Source organism: Rhinopithecus bieti, unplaced genomic scaffold, assembly GCF_001698545.2.
Source record: "Rhinopithecus bieti isolate Rb0 unplaced genomic scaffold, ASM169854v2 scaffold_8675, whole genome shotgun sequence".
NCBI classification, from domain to species: domain Eukaryota; kingdom Metazoa; phylum Chordata; class Mammalia; order Primates; family Cercopithecidae; genus Rhinopithecus; species Rhinopithecus bieti.
Window position 1 is genome coordinate 3598607 of NW_016806447.1, and position 17903 is coordinate 3616509.

The window sequence follows — 17903 nt, forward strand, 5'->3', positions numbered from 1 at the left end:
TCAGAGGTGAAACCATGCTCATTTCTGATGTAACCTCAGCTGTTACCTCTGTCTGGAAAGCTCATTCCATCCTGATCCCTCCTCCTCATCTTCACATGGCTGCAGTCTTCTTATTGTTGTGGTCTCTGCTTATTGGTATGTTCTAACAGAGGCCTTCCCTGCCCATCCTTGCTAGAATAGTTCTCTAGTCAGCCTCCATCATATCAGCTGGCTTTTGCATCTGAGCACTTATTGCTACTGATATTTCTTTGTTTATTTTCTGTCTATTGTCTGTTTCTTTCTCACTAGAATGTAAACTTTCTGAGAGCAGTGATTTTATTTGTTTGGTTTACCACTGTGTTCCCAGCCTCAGAAAAGTGCATATACCTGGTGGGCCCTCAATTAATATTTGATGAATAAATAAATAAAGGTTCAAATAAGATAAGGGAAGTAAATGCAGGAAGCACCATATCGTCAGATTATCTGGCACATAAACTAGAATCCCCAACTTCAGTTCATAGTTCAGCATGAAGATGCATTTCCCTTGCTATGTCAGAATGTCTAGACTTGCGGAAATCCAAACCTGAACAAAGGATGGTGAGGACGGAGGGTGGGCAAGCCCCCTGGTTTCCTCTCCTGCATTTCTGCATTCTACCTTTGCTATATTTCACCTGATGTATTAGTCCATTTTGCATTGTTATAAAGGAAAACATGAGACTGGGTAATTTATAAAGAAAAGAGGTTTATTAGGCTCATGGTTCTGCAGGCTGTACAAGACACATGGTGCCAGCATCTGCTTGGCTTCTGGTGAGGCCTCAGGAGCCTTTAGTCATAGCAGAAGGCAAAGGGAGCCAGTGTGTCACATGGTGAGAAAGGAAGCAAGAGAGAGGGGAGGTGATGCCAGGCTCTTTTTAAGGATCGGTTCTGGTATGAACCAATAGAGCAAGAACTTTCTCATTACCATGAGAAAGGCACCAAGCCACTCATTAGGAACCTACCCCTATGACTCACACACCTCCCAGAGGCCCCACCTCCAACACTGGGGATCAAATTTCAACATTAGGCTTCGAGGGGACAAACATTCAAACTATATCACCTGGGGATCTACCCACTGACCTGGATGATTAACATTGGGCAGTTCCACCTTCTTGAATGGTGATATCACTCCACATCCACAGTAGAGGTTTGGACGGAAGGCAAAGAATAAGCTCATCAGAACGTCCTACAAGAAATGCAGACTTATTAATAGCAAGGAGAGCTGCTTTCTGCAAGATAATTCAGTTAGTTTGTTCAGGCTGCTTTAACATAATACCACAGACTTGGTGGCTTAAACAACAAACATTTATCCCTCTTAGTTCTGGAGGCTGAGAAGTAAAAGATTGAGATGTTGGCAGATTTGGTGTCTAGGGAAGGCCCACTTCTTGGCTCATAGACAGCTGTCTTTTCATTGTGCCTTCACATGGCAGAAAGGGGTGGGGGAACTCTGTGGGTTCTCTTTTATAAGGGTACAAATCCTATTCATAAGGGCTCCACCTTCATAAGCTAATTACTTCCCAAAGGCCCCGTTCTCTGATACCATCACATTGAGGGTTAGGCTGTCAACATGTGAATTTAGAGGATCACAAACATTTCATCCATAAGAGTAATGATCTCTGTTCTACACACTTCCCATACTTGTTCTGAAGATATGATAAAGAAGTGTGGTCTGGAACATGACCCACATGTGTAAATCACTACATTATTACACTATTTGCTCCTCATCACTATGTGTTGATGAGAAGCAGAGCAAGTACTCCAAGCAGAATGCCATCAGTGTTCCTCATGCCACAGTACTAAGGACTGAGGCAATTTTTGTTGTCCTCTCCATCCTAGATAACTCAGTATCCCTGTATAAGACTCATTCAACACCTGGTCTCACCATTCCACAGTATTGTCATCTTCAATATGCCTCTCCACTCCACTATGCTTCATTTATGTGGTCACATTCTGAACCTTGTCATCACCCCCAAACTATTCCACTTTGGAAACCTCAAGCCTCAAGACCTGAGAATAATTGATGTTCTGCCCACAATGCCCTAACCCTCCAGCTCTCATATTCACTGACTCCCATTGTACCTGCTATTCAGCCCCACCAAGACTTCCTCAAAACTTTTCTCCCTATCTCTTAGGCCCCTTCTGAGCTGAGTTCCTTCATTATTCATCCATACTACTTCCTTCTTCCAAAATCTTAATTTTCATGCCCCACCTGCCAACCCTCAACCCTGGAACAGTCTAGTGCCTGCCTTTCCTGTTTCTAAACACGCAGTGTACTGAGCCCTCATGGAGAAAATAACAGCGGTTTGATCTGGTGACACCATAAACTTTCAAAATAAGTTGGTTCCTTTGGCCAAATGGCAATCCTATATGCCTCTCCCAATTACCCTAACTGATACATGAACCTTACTCATGCTTCTTTCTCTCCTACATATTCATACTCAATGAATGGCATCCTTTTCTATACCATGAGGAAAATGGAGATCTTCATGCATAAAACCTCTCAGCTTTCTGCTCCCCATGTGCAAATAAAGTGAATGTGTATCTATAGCTATGGCCGAGATGAACTGCTATTAACTAGAATCTATTCCTTCCTTCCTCCTGGGCTCACAGCTCCACTACATTTCACAACCTCCCTGGCAGTTAGGTGTATCATGTGATGAAATTTTTTGCCACTGGAATTTGAGCATTAGTATTGTCTACCACTTCCATGCCTGGTCTATAAAAATGTTTCACGTGCACATCATCGTGATCTTTCCCCTTCTGGCAAGCTGTTTGATGATATGAAAACCATGTGTTAAAGATGGCAGAGCTGCCATCAGCTTTGTTCCTTAAATAACTGCATGGGAAGTAGCTGCCTGCCTGTCTTTAAAAACTGCCCTAAAATGATGTAAGTGAGAAATAAACTTTATTTTGAGTCATTACAAGTTAAGGTTTATTTTATAGCAGGTTAGCCTATGCTAATGAATACAATAGCCATTTTTCCTCTCCCAATTCTTAATGGGAAAAATGGCTCTCTGCTGTCCTGTCCCAGGGAATCCCTCTACCTGAACTCTGGACTCCAGCCCCACCCCAAGCCCTGTTTCATCAATTATTTACTCTCTCCTCTAGGTCTCAACTTATCCTCTCCTGGCTCTTTTCCCTCAGCACACAGACATGCTCATATCTCTTCTAACAACTATACAAAAAAAAATCTTACATTACATGATCTGATATCCTCCTTGTCTAGAATTCTCTTTTCTCCTTCCTTGCATGCTCAAGGCTTTTTTCATCTTACTCTGTACCCCACTCACCCTATGACCTGGTCTCTGTCCCCACTACTGTTGTGAAACTGCTCCAGATTGGGCCCCAGTGACCTAACAGGCTATGGTCATATTTCATGTCTTATCTAACTTGGCATCTTGGCATAGAAAGCTGTTCTTCCTCCTTCCTTGGTGATCTGTGACACTGAGCTCAGTGGTGCTCCTCTTCCCCTCCAGCTGCTCCTTCTAAGTCTCCCTGACAGGTTACTTTTCCTCTGTCTTTGGTAAATGTGGATTCATCTTCTACCCTTATTTCTTCCCACTGCCTGTATATCTCTTTCTAAACAATTTTGTTATTGCCTGTGGTTTAAATGACCATTATTTATAGATGCTAATGCCACACATCCTTAGCCTCAAACCTATATTACCAACTGCCTTCTAGATATTTCTATCTTTATGGCTCATAGGCACCTCAAACTTAATATGTCCAAACTGAATTGATCATCTTTCCCATTTCCAATAATGACTACTTTTATATTTTCTACTGAGGCGGATGGTAACAACTGCCCATGGGTAACAGTCATCCACTAACCCTCTGAGCTGACTTCCTTCACTATCCATTCATACCACTACCCTCTTCCAGAAGCTTAATTTGTATGCCCCGACCTGCCAACCCTCAACCTGGAACAGTCCAGTACCTGCCTTCCCTGTCTCTAACCCCCGAGTGTATACCGTTCCCTAATGGAGAAAATCACACAGTGGTTGGTCGGGTGGTACTACATCCAGGCACTCAAGCAAGACACGTGGGAGCAAGCCAATCTGGTCTCTCATCCCCAGACTACTCTGGCTCCAAATCCTATTACATGTATACACTGAACACCTCTCCAATACATCTGTTCGTCTCCCTTTCTTGCCCACTGCTGAGCTCAGACCTTTTTCATCACTTTCTTAGATCATCTCAGTAATTTCTGGACTATTCTTCCTGTGGGCAGCCTCACCTTCCTCCTCCAGCCTAAAGATTTGATATTGTCTCTTTCTTTGTTGATACTCATTTATGGGATTTTTTTTCTTTAGTGTCTGTTTCAAACTAAAACGTAATATATTCTCATTGTAAAATAGTTTATAAGGCTATTTAAAAAAATTAAAGTCACCCCATATCCAGTCCTTAAATTTTACCCCCAAATACATATACACATAGTATTTTTCTAAAATAGGATCTTATCACACATACCATATTTCTCTATGCCATATTCTATTTTAGGAGGAACTTTTTTTTTCATATTTTAACATCTCTAAAATCACAATGTGTCATACAATCAATGGTTCTTAGGTTTGGTTATATACAGCTTGTTATACAATGTACTCTTTTTACTTATTAATATTAGTCATGATTCCAAACCAACACTTACTTCCAGGAGATCTTCCTAAAGTACAAATCTGGTCAGGTTGCTACCCTTGGGAAAATTCTTCCAAGCCACGCATGCCCCCAAAGCCCTTTATCTTCTGAATCCTATCTACTTTTTCCCTTTCCAGCACATCCACACACATCGTCTTCCTTAAAGCCAAACAGGCCAAGCAGATCTATTGGCAGTTCATTACCCAGATAGCGATGGTAGATCAGATCTTTGCCTTTGCACCAATGTTTTTTCTGCCTTAAAGCCTATTCTCACCTTTTTACTCAAAGTTAGCTCTTTGCTTTTTTTTTTTTTTTTTTTTTTTTTGAAACGGAGTCTGGCTCTATTGCCCAGGCTGGAGTGCAGTGGCACGATCTTGGCTCACTGCAAGCTCTTTCTCCTGGGTTCACGCTATTCTCCTGCCTCAGCCTCCCGAGTAGCTGGGACTACAGGGGTCCGCCACCATGCCCGGCTAATTTTTGTATTTTTGGTAGAGACGGAGTTTCACTGTTAGCCAGGATGGTCTCAGTCTCCTGACCTCGTGATCTGCCTGCCTCGGCCTCCCGAAGTGCTGGGATTGCAGCTGTGAGCCACCGCGCCCGGCCCCAAAGTTAGCTCTTACTGGAAAATTGTCCTGATCCCCCAAACTGAGCCTGAGTTCTTCCTTTATGCACCTCCTCTCAACTTCTTCAGTATGTGGTGCATGTCTCTCTTAAATCACTTAGCACTCAGGTTCATGCCATTTCTCTTGTTGCTGCTACTAAATAGAGAGAAATAGTGAGTTCTCAAATACACTTTCTTCTTTATACCCATTTCCAACAGTGTCGGGATAATGTAGGAGCTTCATAAATCTTTTTGGAAATAATGAACTGTATATGCTGGAGGCAGGAAAATGCTCCCTGAGATAACATAAAGAGGTTTCTAATTAACCATCCCTTTATCCTGCGACAAGAGAAAGAGGAGAAGGTCTGGACACCAAAGTACCTGGGAATCCAGAAATCTAAGTCAATCAGATTTATTTTTTCTTGTTGACTCCAATCCTATTAATTCTACCCTCAACTAAAAATAATCTGATTTCAACAACTGTATGCTTTGTAATTTCCCCTCACCTGGACCTCCACTTCCTTTCACTCTAGTCTTTCTACGTCCTTTGAGTCAAAACCTCATTCCACATTATGGCTTTCTTTTGCAGCTAGCCCCTTATTTTGTAACCAGTTGTTTTAAAAAGTAGCAAAGACAGATGCTTTCCACTTGCCATTCTAAAATGCCCACTTAAGTCTTCCATTTGGTCTTCCTCCTGCCTTAGGTATGGACTCACCTTACTCAGTCCCAACAAGACTCTATACCAGCAAATAAATTCAAAAGAAAACTGAAGTTTAATACAAAACCTTAATTTTAATAACTATCCTAAAGGCTTGATGTTATGTAGAGACATCAGTGGAAACCACTATCCCTCTCTCAACCCAGTATTGGGTTTGGATCCTAGAAAATACCAAAATAGACAAAATGTTTCCAGTTCTTTTTTTCTGACCTAGATAATTTAAAGCCAAAGATTCATTCCTGGAGAAGTACTAGGGTATTTTGGGGGATTTAAAATCAAGCTCAGTTAATGTGGTCTATAGGGCAGTCACTAAGATTGGTCCATGCTAAAACATGTCTTTGTCAACAATTGTAGGGCCAACACACACACTTTCAATAATCTCTCTTGGTGAGAAGAATAGGAACTATGAATAATCAGAAATAGAAGTGAAAAGATGAGAAGAGTCCATAAAAAAAAGAGGCAAATTACAGGGAAGGAGAAAATCAAGGTTTTTGAATGGGAAATACAGTGGACATAAGAGGATCTGAGAAATAGACATATTTCCTGTCAGCAGAGGCTGAAGGTAAACAAGGATGTCTTGTAACAGAAAGAAATGGGAAGGCCAAGTTAAAGAAAAGAATGAAAGAAGACTTGGAACTAAAACAGGTAGAGATAATGACAGTGAAAACTATCTCAGGCATGTCAACAGTACTGATAAGAAATACTGAGGGACATCCAGGATCTCACATCAAAGACAAAAGGGTCAACATGTGGAGAGAGAAAAAGGAAGAGGGATCCCAGCTGTTAGGGGGAAAAGGTGCCGTTAAAGACACCTCTAGTCTGCATTTTGAACCTTACATTCTGAAAGGAAGGACTTCACCGAGCCAACACAAAACACTACAAATATCTGCTGTTCACAAATTTTAGAATAAATAAAAGCAAACTAATGCTACACATCAAATACCTTACTGGCGAGACATAATTCCTAGTTCATTTGAGCCGCCGGGGGCAAGAAGCTATCAAAGTGATTTTATTTTTCCAGCACCTTAATGTGAGACAAGTATGAAGGGGAAAGGCCCAAACCAGTATTGGCCAGAAGTAATTTTCAGAGTGATTTCTTTTTTCAGTATAGACTTGGATGTATTTGGACCCCTAGGAGGGGGCGCCGGAGAAGCGGCCCAGAAAGTATTTCCATCTTAAGAAAAATTTAGTTTGGATGCAAAGTGAGTTTTGCAGACCTCAATACAGCCTCGAGAAATCTGAAATACTCCTCTACAGCGTTAATAAAGAAATATAAGTCAGATTGCCTGTTAACTTGCAGCTTCTCCTTCTCCCCCTTCGGCTTCAGCCTGAACACATCAAAGCACCGGAGGACAGGAACGGACCTTCTATCGTTTTTGTTTCCTGCGTGGCGGAGACTTAGAAGAACGGCCGATCGCCTACCTGCCTTCCACTTCCCCGGCCGCAGAGCGGTTTGCTGCCGGCTGGGTTCGCCGCCAACCTCACCTACCAGTAGTCTCTCCGGTCTGACTCTTCTGGGATGGGTGGCGGGGGGTGGGGAGTCCTCAGGGGGCGGAGGGACACGAGGAGGCGGGCCTGGCCCTTCCCCCAGAGCCAGGGAGGAGGCGCAGCCAGGGCGCAGGTGAAACCGACTCGGCCCTATCCCGGGAACTTTCGCGGTGGGGACTCGTTGCGAGAGGGTAGAGTCGCTCAGGTGCGGCCTGGGAGCCGCCCTCTCTCACTGAGACTGCCGCGGGGACTCAGCCCTGGGGCCACCCGAAGGGGACCCACGGACCTCCTGGCGCGCTCACTGGCTGTGGGCAGCGCTGGCCTCCGCTGCTGATGGGGGCGGCTAGTGCCGCCCCGGGCGCAGGTGACACTCGCCCGGCCAGGGTTTCCTCTGGCTCGGGAGAGCCCCGGGAGGGCGAGAGGCAGACACCTCAGGGGCGGAGGACAAGGCAGCGATGGCCCGAGAGCTGAGCCAGGAGGCACTACTGGACTTTCTGTGCCAGGCTGGGGGCCGCGTGACCAACGCTGCCTTGCTGAGCCACTTCAAGAGCTTTCTCCGAGACCCTAACGCGTCCCCCAGCCAGCACCAGCACCGCCGCGAGCTCTTCAAGGGCTTCGTCAACTCGGTCGCCGCAGTGCGCCAGGACCCCGACGGCACCAAGTACGTGGTGCTCAAGAGGAGGTACAGGGACCTTTTAGGGGAGGAGGGGCTGCAGCGACCCCGCGAGCCGCCCGCGGCCCCCCACAGTGCAGGGGGAGCTGCGCCCTGCTCCCCGCGAGGCGCGCGCCGGGGGCAGTCGCCCCAGCAGCAGCCCAGGCGGCGGCGGCGCGAGAAGGAGCCGGAGGAGGAGCCAGCAGGTGCAGCAGCCAGAGCCGCCGACGCAGCTTGCAATGGACTCCCGGTCAGCGGCTCCAGCGCGGCACCCGGGAAGGGCGGCGGATCGAAGGGCAGTCCCGGACAGAGGGCGCCGGTGCCCGCAACTGCAGCGGCAGGGGCCCAGGCGGGAGCGAGGTGCGCGGCGGCGGAGACACAGGGCCGCTGCTGCTGGGAATGCCTCCAGAACAACCTGGCGGGGCTCCCGGGAGAGCTCGGCGCACTCCCGGACTCCGCCACCGCAGAAGAGAAGCCTGCACGGGCTCTGCCTGCCCAGGATGGCCGCGGGGCTTCCAGGGAGCCGGAAGAAGGCGCGCTGGCTGAGCCCGCGCCTGTGCCTGCAACGCATTGCTCGCCTCACGCCACCGTCGAGGCTGCGACGAGCCGGGCTTCACCGCCTGCTCTCCTGCCCGACCCCGCCCCACGCGGAGACCGGCCGGAGCTGCTGACCCCCAGCTCTCTGCATTATTCGACCCTGCAGCAGCAGCAGCAGCGCACTCGAGAGTGGGTGGCCAGGCACCCGCAGGTGCCGGAGGCCGGTGATCAGGGCCCTGTCCGCGCCTGGTCGGTGCTGCCAGACAACTTCCTCCAGCTGTCCTTGGAACCCGGCTCCACGGAGCCTAACTCAGAGCCGCCAGACCCCCGCCTTTCCTCGCACTCTCTCTTTCCTGTTGTTCCGGATGAGCCCTGGGAATCCTGGCCGGGGAACCCTTCATTGACTGTCTTTCGCAGCATTCGTTGTCAGCTGTCCCTCCAAGATCTGGATGACTTTGTGGACCAGGAGAGTCATGGCAGTGAGGAGAGCAGCAGCGGGCCCAAAGACTCACCAGGGGCTTCTGAAGAGGGGCTGCAGGTTGTCTTGGGAACCCCAGTTCGGGGGAAGCTCAGGAATCCAGCTGGGGGCCTTTCTGTATCTTGGAAGGAGGGCAGCCCCAGTTGGAGCCCTCAGGACCTCAGAAACAGAGGGGATGGTCGCATCTCTCATCAGGTCCCTGCAGGGGCTAATGGCCTTGCAGGTCACCCCCTGGAGCCTTTACCTTGGCCAGTTCCTAAGTTAAGGAGGTCCCTCAGGAGGAGCTCTCTGGCAGGGAGAGCCAAATTGTCCTCCTCTGATGAGGAGTACCTTGATGAGGGCTTGCTGAAAAGAAGTCGGCGCCCACCTCGATCCAGGAAGCCCTCCAAGGCAGGAACAGCACCCAGCCCAAGGGTTGATGCAGCTTTATCACCAAAACTTGCAGAGGTTAAGGCTGTTGTGGCTGAGCGGGGTTGGCGACACAGCTTGTGGGCCCCCATTGGGGAAGGGTCTGCAGCCTGGGCCCCCCACAGAACTTCTGAGCACAAATCATCCCTGGTTCCCCTAGATGCCAGGGAGCATGAGTGGATTGTGAAGCTTGCCAGTGGCTCCTGGATTCAGGTGTGGACTTTGTTCTGGGAGGACCCTCAACTGGCCTTGCACAAAGACTTTCTGACTGGGTACACTGCCTTGCACTGGATAGCCAAACATGGGGACCTCAGGGCTCTTCAGGACTTGGTCTCTGGAGCAAAGAAGGCAGGGATTGTCCTTGATGTAAACGTGAGGTCCAGTTGTGGATATACCCCGCTGCATCTTGCAGCCATTCACGGCCACCAGGGGGTCATCAAATTGCTAGTGCAAAGGTTGGCTTCTCGGGTAAATGTCAGGGACAGCAGTGGGAAGAAGCCATGGCAGTATCTAACCAGTAATACCTCTGGGGAAATATGGCAGCTGTTGGGAGCCCCTCGGGGCAAGCCCATTTTCCCTGTCTATCCCTTAGTTGGAAGTTCTTCCCCAACCAGAAAGGCCAAGAGCAAGGAAATATCTAGAAGTGTCACCCGAAAGACTTCCTTCGCCGCCCTACTCAAAAGTCAGCACAACAAGTGGAAACTGGCCAACCAGTATGAGAAATTCCCCAGTCCAAGGGAAAGAGAAGAGTACAGTGACTGAGGTGGGTCTCTCTGTCTAACACACAGGCAGCACACCCTCACCCTGCTCAGTGAGATAATTCAGGGGGAATAGAAAAGCTGCTGAGAGTTGGTAAAGAGGATGGTCGAGTGAGATGGCATTGACCTCCCTGGATCTTATGTCACTACATCCTGGACCTCAAGAGGGCCATCCAGGCTTTTTAAAAGCTGAAGGTCCTTGACTGGAGAAACCTAGACAAGGGGCAGGGCCAGGTGCTTGATATCTAGGAGGCATTCTTACTTTTCCCTTGCCACCATGGATCTGGGCACAGTAAGCCATATTGTTTCCCGAAGCAGGAGTCCCAGGCCTTGGCTAGAGAGGGAACAGATGTCTAACAAAAAGAGAAGCAATTCGAGGAATTGATGAAGCACATGCAAAATCCTCTCTGGCTAGGTCTCTGGCTTCTGTTCATTTGAAGAATAAATCTTGGCTGACAGTGGGAAGCACCAGGTTTGAAATCAGATGGCTTTATTTTTCTTTTTTTTTTTTTGGCATTTAAATCAGTGAAATAAAATTATTACTGGAGAGTAGAGTTCGATTGGAGAGATTCCTCAGCCCTGTTCCCAAGTCTTCTTTTGAATTCCTTGCATGGTGGTTAATGGGTAAAATGATTAATGCCTCCTTTGGGTACCTCACTGATCAGACAAAGAAGTTGGGTAAGATCCAGTTATGACTTGGACTCCATTCCCATGAGGAATGACTGTCATTCAGGCCCTGCTTTTTTGTATCAACCCAAAGGGAACTTTCCAAATGTAAAAACCATGTGGCTCATTTGCATAGTGACTGAAACCATCTTTCATGGAAACTCCCTGTGTAGCAAACAGAATTATCATTACCAGTTTTCAGTAGGTTTGAATGGCCAACATTTGTACTCATAAAAAGAGAGAAATGACTTCACTCTGAGGAACCAAGTGTTAAGAGAATGCATCCTTACCAGGACTATCTAAGCTGCTAAATATAATTTTATTTGCACTAAACTTGTTGCCAGTTAAGATTAAATAGTAGCCTTTAAGTACTCTATATCTAACATGAAGTGCTCCTTTTTAATTGCTTTTGAAGGGACTGATAACTTGTGAGTTCATGGAGTGAGAGAATGGCTAGTCTATAAACATCAGTAGAACATCAAGATTTCAGAATAAGTTCAAAGAGGGCTGAAATACATGTTCAAGTGGAAATTGTTAATTTTTTATGGGAATGTTTTCATGAGATGTGGCAATGATGCTGTATTTTAAGTCTTTTTGTGTTTCTTCTGGTTATTTTCCCCCATTAAAAGATCAATACATCTTCATAATTTATTGTACTTATGCTGATTACTGTTTCCTTCTTTACAAAATTGTGTCTCGGCGAATGCCAAATATTATTGTTTCTTTGATTTTTTACTTTATGATTTTGCTGAAATAATTATATCTCTTCTACTAGAAAAATAAGCATAATAAATAAATCTAAGAGCTTTTTTCCCAAAAGACCTATGTAAGAGATGAAACTTTGTCAAATCAAAGCAAGAAAAATGGCAACCACAGAAGGGACATAGTTTGAAGAGATGAAAATTTGAAAGAATACATGATAGACAACTATGCAAATACTCTAGTAAACTAGTAAACATTGTAAACTACTAGTAAGCTAGTGATATTTCAAGGAAAAAATGTCAACATTTTAAAAAATCCAATGACTGTTTTTACTTTAGCATATTGTTATTACTACATCAATTTATTCAACAGATGTGTTTTGTGTAGTGCTGTGGGATTTATAAAGGTGAGTGGGAGATGACCCCTCCCATCTTGAAATTTAAAATCTAACAATATTTATTAATGATTCCTTTACACTCTAGCTTTTTTTTTTTTTTTTTTTTTTGAGACAGANAGACTGAAAAGCAGTGATGTGATCCCCGCTCACTGCAACCTTTGCCTCCCAGGTTCAAGCAATTCTTCTGCCTCGGCCTCCCATGTAGCTGGGATTACAGGCAACCACCACCACTCCCGGCTAATTTTTGTATTTTTGGTATAGATGGGGTTTCACCATGTTGGCCAGGCTGGTCTCGAACTCCTGACCTTAAGTGATAAGTTGTATGTTTCAATATTCCCAAAGTGCTGGGATTACAGGCGTGAGCCACTGTGCCTGACCTGTACCTATCTTGCTCCCATGATGTCTTTTAAAGCTGCATTATATCAGAAAATAAGCTTATAAAATGAGGCAAAGAGAAAATGAGGACAAACAGCAGCAATGCAAGAAAAAATTTTCAAAGTGTCGTAAGTACAAAATACATGCTCTGGAGAGAGCACTTGTTTCAGAAGAGAGAGAGGGAGAGAAAGAGAAAGAAACAGAGAGAGAGAAGGAGAAACAGAGAGAGAGAGAGAAACAGAGAGAGAGAAAGAGAAACAGAGAGAGAGAGAGATCCTTTTGGGCTAGGAAAATCAGGTAGGGCTTCATAGAGGCCAGGAATCTTTTAATTGAATGATACTAACTTTCCCAAGAAACCAGCTGTGTTAGTTCTACCACATTCTTGACTTCTGCTTCAGTGTGTGATTTACATAGCACTAGTGTGGCTGATTGTTCACTGGTTAGAACACAATCCTAAGTCTCAAGTTGATTCTTATGATGATTCATCATGTCCCTCATACCTGCCTCTGATCAACTCTTTTACATGGTCAATATGGTATGTTGGGGAGGAGTCAGGGGAGAAGAGGGTGTAGAGAGGTGATTAAAACACAGATCTGATCCTGACACCCTCTTACTCATGTTGTAAAGTCCAGGCCAGGAGGGCTGCCAGGACTAGCATACTTTCCCAGCTTTCTGCCAGCCACTCCCTGCCATGAACCCCAAACTTAAGCTACATCAGACCTATTGGGATGCTGGTGGCCCTAAACTCTCAGTTTCTGTCTTGTGCTGAATTTCTTTTACTTAGAAAACCCTTTTTGCTATTTTCCTGGTAATCTTATTCCTCAAAGGGTAGTTCAAATGTCATAGCCTATATGCAGATTCCAGGACAAACACCTCCAAGGTGGAAGCTGTATAGCTCCTTCATCAGAATTCTTATAATACTGTGTACATACCTCATTTACAATTTTTGCCACATAGTATTCAAGTAAATTGTATGTCTCAATATTCCCGAAGATTTTGAACATCTGGAGATTAGTGAATATGTTTTCAATTCATCTAGATTTCCAGATATTTATGGAGCATCTACTATGTGATAAAGACAAAATTCCTGCCTTCAAGAGCTTATAGTCTACTGGGGAAGGAGATGTGAGGGTTTGGTCACTGAAAATTGCTTCTAGCACAGTGAGGTAAGTGCACAGATATGTGTGTGTGTCAAGACTCTGGGAATTCAGAGAAGGGGACGTTTATGAAGCATTTTCCATGTGCCAGTCTCTTTGGTTATGCTGGAAATACAACATTTAGTAGAATATACCTATTTCCTGCTCTGATGATGCTTTTCTGGATTGGGGAAGTCAGGAGGCAAAAAGGAAGTTAGATAAGCTTTGAAGGGTGAAGTGGAGAAAGAGTTCTGGAAGAATATCCCAGGAGAGTTCGGAAGGGCCATGACCAAAACCACAGAGTGGTTTGAAGGATACTGAGCCACATAATGTGGCAGAAGTGAGGCAGTGCAGAAAGAAATGAAGCTGGAAAGGTCATTTAGGACTAGGTTGAAAGAAGGGTCTTTTTGACCTCAGGAAATACAGGCATTTTCTAGGAAGCCAAGGATTGCAAAACTCCTCCCAGAAAACTTAGTGTTATTCCAAATCAAGATGTTTTCCTGAAGTCTTAATTTGAAGACAAAAAATATATCAAAGTATTAGATTAAATGTGCTTAAAGTTCCTCTTTCAAAATTTTCTTAGGTCTTCAGTGTGGCTAATGCTTATTTGCTAGCACATGGTGGTAAGCCACAAAGTAAGTTAACATGCCAATTTCATTTTAAAAGCAGACATTAGAAACTGTTGATAAGCTTAGCTCAACACTTTTTTTTTCATTTTAGCAGTCGTATGAAAGCTTGTATATAGATTCGTTTATTCCTGTATCTTCTCAATTGTTTCTTTCTTGTATTTGCCCTTTTTCTTTCCTACTTGGCGAGATTAGACTTTCTGTTCATGGATTTTTTTATGGTCTTTGTCTACTTTTAGCCTAGTGATAACCACTTTTCTGGGGTGAATGCCTACATGGACAGTTGTACCATTAGCCTTTTGCTGCTGCACTCCTTCAGTGTAGATGACATCTTTCTTCCTGCAAACCTTGAGTACGTTGCCAATTTGCTGACCTTTATAATGTCTTTGCACAGTCTGAACTTCATCATCCTCCGGATGGTCATGGATCAAACATCATACTTCTGTCTTAGCTCTTTGGAAAGAGGGGAAGACATAATCTCCTTGCAAATGTAGGAAAGTGCATTGAAATGCCTTTTGCAGTTCTTGTTTCAGTTAGAAGTCACGAAAGCATTGAATTTCACTTTGGCCACTCTCGCTTCAGTGATGGATGCAAAAGTTGCTCGACGCTTTTTGTTGTAGTCATAAAGCAGTGAATTTTAATGTAATAAATGTACTGTAAATATTAAGTATATATACCATAGTCTTATTTTATGATAGTAAAATTGCTTATAGTTCAACATTTCAGTGTGTTACACATAGCATGCTGTGAATTCCAGGTGCCTTGATTCCTCTATACATTTTTGGGTTTTTTTGAGGCAGGGTCTCACTTGGTAACCCAGGCTAGACTGCAGTGTTGCCATCATAGCTTACCGTAACTTCAAAGTTGTGGGCTCAAGAGATCCTCACACTTCAGCCTCTCTAGTAGCTGGGACTATAGGTATACACCATCACACTCAGCCATTTGTTTTTTTTTTTAGAGACAAGGTCTCTTTGTTACCCAGGCTATGTTGCCCAGGCTGAGTCTCAAACTCCTGGTCTCAGCTTTGCAAAGCACTGAGATTACATGTGTGAGCCACCACACCTGGCACCTGTACATCTTTTCTGTTGTTGTTGAGACATAGTGTCCTGCCGCCACCCAGGCTGGAGTGCAGTGACGCAATCTCAACTCACTGCAGTCTTGACCTCCCAGACTCAAGCCATCCTCCACCTCAGCTTCTGGAGTAGCTGGAACTATAGGCACACACCGCTGCACCCAGCTAATTTTTTTATTTTTTTGTAGAGATGAAGTCTCAGTATGTTGCCCAAGCTGGTCATGAACTCCTGAGCTTAAGCAATCCTCCAGCCTCAGCCTCCCAAAGTGCTGGGATTACAGATGTGAGCCATCATGTCCAGCTCCCCCTGTACATTTTTAAAAAGTAACTTTACGCATACAATACAATTCACCTATTTTAAACGTACAATTCAATGATTTTTAGTATAATCACACTTATGCAACTATCACCATATTAAGTTCCTGTATAAATCTGAGAGCCACTGATCCAGGCAATAGGAAGCCATTGAAGATTTAATGCAGGAGAGTGACATATAAGCTGGGGTGAAACAAAGATTCTTCTTGCTGCAGTAAAGAAGATAAACTAGAAGCAGAGATCAGTAAAACTATTGTATTATCTTAATTTCATATTGGGAACATCAGGAATGTTGACTCAATAAGGTGTTGTCCATTGGATTGGATGTATACAGTGAGGAAAAAAAACTTTGTTGGTGGGGCTGATTTAGTTGATAAGAATTGAGAATTAGGTAAGATGTAAAAGAGTTTCTCCATTTCCTCTCACCCTCAAAATACCCTGGTTTCGTCAATTTTTTTTTTTCTTTTTTTTTTTTGGCAAAGTCTCGCTCAGTTGCCCAGGCTGGAGTGCAGTGGCATGATCTCGACTCACTGCAACCTCCACATTCTGGGTCCAACAATTCTCATGCCTCAGCCCCCTTAGTAACTGGGATTATAAGTGTGAGCCACCACACGTGGCTAATTTTTTTTTTTTTTTTTTAATATTTTTTGAGACAGAGTCTTGCTCTATTGCCCAGGCTTGAGTGCAATCTTGGCTCACTGCAACCTATAGTTCAAGCTATTCCCCTGTCTCAGCCTCTAGATTAGCTGGGATTACAGGCGTGTGCCACCACATCCAACTAATTTTAGGTTTTGTTTGTTTGTTTTTGTTTTTTGTTTTTTGAGATGGAGTTTTGCTCGTTGCTCAGGCTCCCTGCAACCTCCGCCTCCCAGGTTCAAGTGATTCTCCTGCCTCAGCCTTCCAAGTAGCTGGGATTACAGGCCCAGCTAATTTTTTGTATTTTTAGTAGAGACAGGGTGTCACCATGTTGGCCAGGCTGATCTCCAACTCCTGACCTCTGGTGATCCACCTGCCTCAACCTCCCAAAGTGCTAGGATTACAGGCGTGAGCCACCACACCCAGCCCTAATTTTAGTATTTTTAGTAGATATGGGGTTTCACCATGTTGGCCAGGCTGATCTCAAACTCCTGACCTTAGGTGATCCGCCCGCCTCAGCCTCCCAAAGTGCTGAGATTACAGGCGTGAGCCATTGTGCCTGGCCTAATTTTTGTATTTTTAGTAGAGATGGGGCTTTGCCATGTTCACCAGACTGGTTTCAAACTCTTGGCCTCAAGAGATCCACCTGCCTCGGCCTCCTAAAGTGTTGGATTACAGGTGTGAGCCATCATGTCTGGCCTGGTTTTGTAATCAAATTACTTCATTCCTGTCATGACCATCTAAGTTCATGGTGGCACTGAATCCAGAGTGTAAATTCAATCTCTGTACAAGCTGTTTTGCATAGCAGTGCTGCTGTGTACACTTGGGTTTGTCAACATCAAAACAAATTTAAAATGCTTAATGAAAGATTGGATAATGTAAGTACTAAAGCTCATGGCAATGAAGCTAGATTGCCTGGCTCCTGTCCTGATTTGGACAAGACCTTCAACTTCTTAGTTTTGTCATTTGTAAGATGGAAATAATAGCAATAGAAAATGGGTTTTCTGAGAGGATAAAATGAATTTATACCTGAACAAAGTTCATAGAAAATGTCTGGCACATAGTAGATCCTCAGTAAACATTTGGTATTATTAATTTTAACACCATTCAAAATATACAGTCCACTTAAATTTCCATCTATGCAGAAAGCAAAGAAATCTAGTTGATTAAAAGGTGCTGCTAAAATTTATTGATACAGCTAAATAATTTTCAGTATGCTTCCATACAAGAAAGATGTCTGGGTTTCTCACTTCAAATGAAAAAAACTATTTAACTATCTTTTGTGTGTAACAATCATTAGCTATTATGTCATTAAACAGAATTATGTCCAATTGAAGTTACATAAACTAATTCCAGTCAAGTTAGAAGCTCTGATGTTGTCCGGAACTGAAACTCAGACAGAGCTATGAAGGAATCAGGCTTATGGAGAGGTGAGGGGTGTGTGTGTGTGTGTGTGTGTGTGTGTGTGTGTGTATGTAATGCCACTATCACTCATGAATTGGAAAAATCTAAATGGAACCATGAAGTAAACTTTATCAAATTTCTACTAAATTTGGTCACAATGAAGTCACTGAGTTGGATTAAAAAGTATTGATCTGACTATTCCTCCTTCATGATGTGAAAATAACACTTCCTGATCTCTAGCTACCAAGCTTGACTCCTATTTTCTACTTTTTTGGGGGTGGGGG

At 44.5% G+C, this 17903-nt stretch overlaps 1 protein-coding gene across 2 annotated transcripts in view; it reads left to right on the plus strand.

Moving 5' to 3' along the window:
* The first annotated feature begins 7598 nt into the window (after positions 1–7598).
* Positions 7599–17903, plus strand: part of SOWAHB (sosondowah ankyrin repeat domain family member B) — an 11411-nt gene continuing 1106 nt past the window's right edge. The window contains exons 1-2 of one of the 2 annotated variants that reach the window (XM_017876543.1): positions 7599–10295; positions 13470–13596. In XM_017876543.1, the coding sequence (XP_017732032.1) occupies positions 7913–10294 (2382 nt within the window). In that variant the 5' untranslated portion in view covers positions 7599–7912 and the 3' untranslated portion in view covers position 10295; positions 13470–13596. The remainder of the gene's footprint in view (positions 10296–13469; positions 13597–17903) is intronic. The other variant, XM_017876544.1, reaches the window with a different exon arrangement.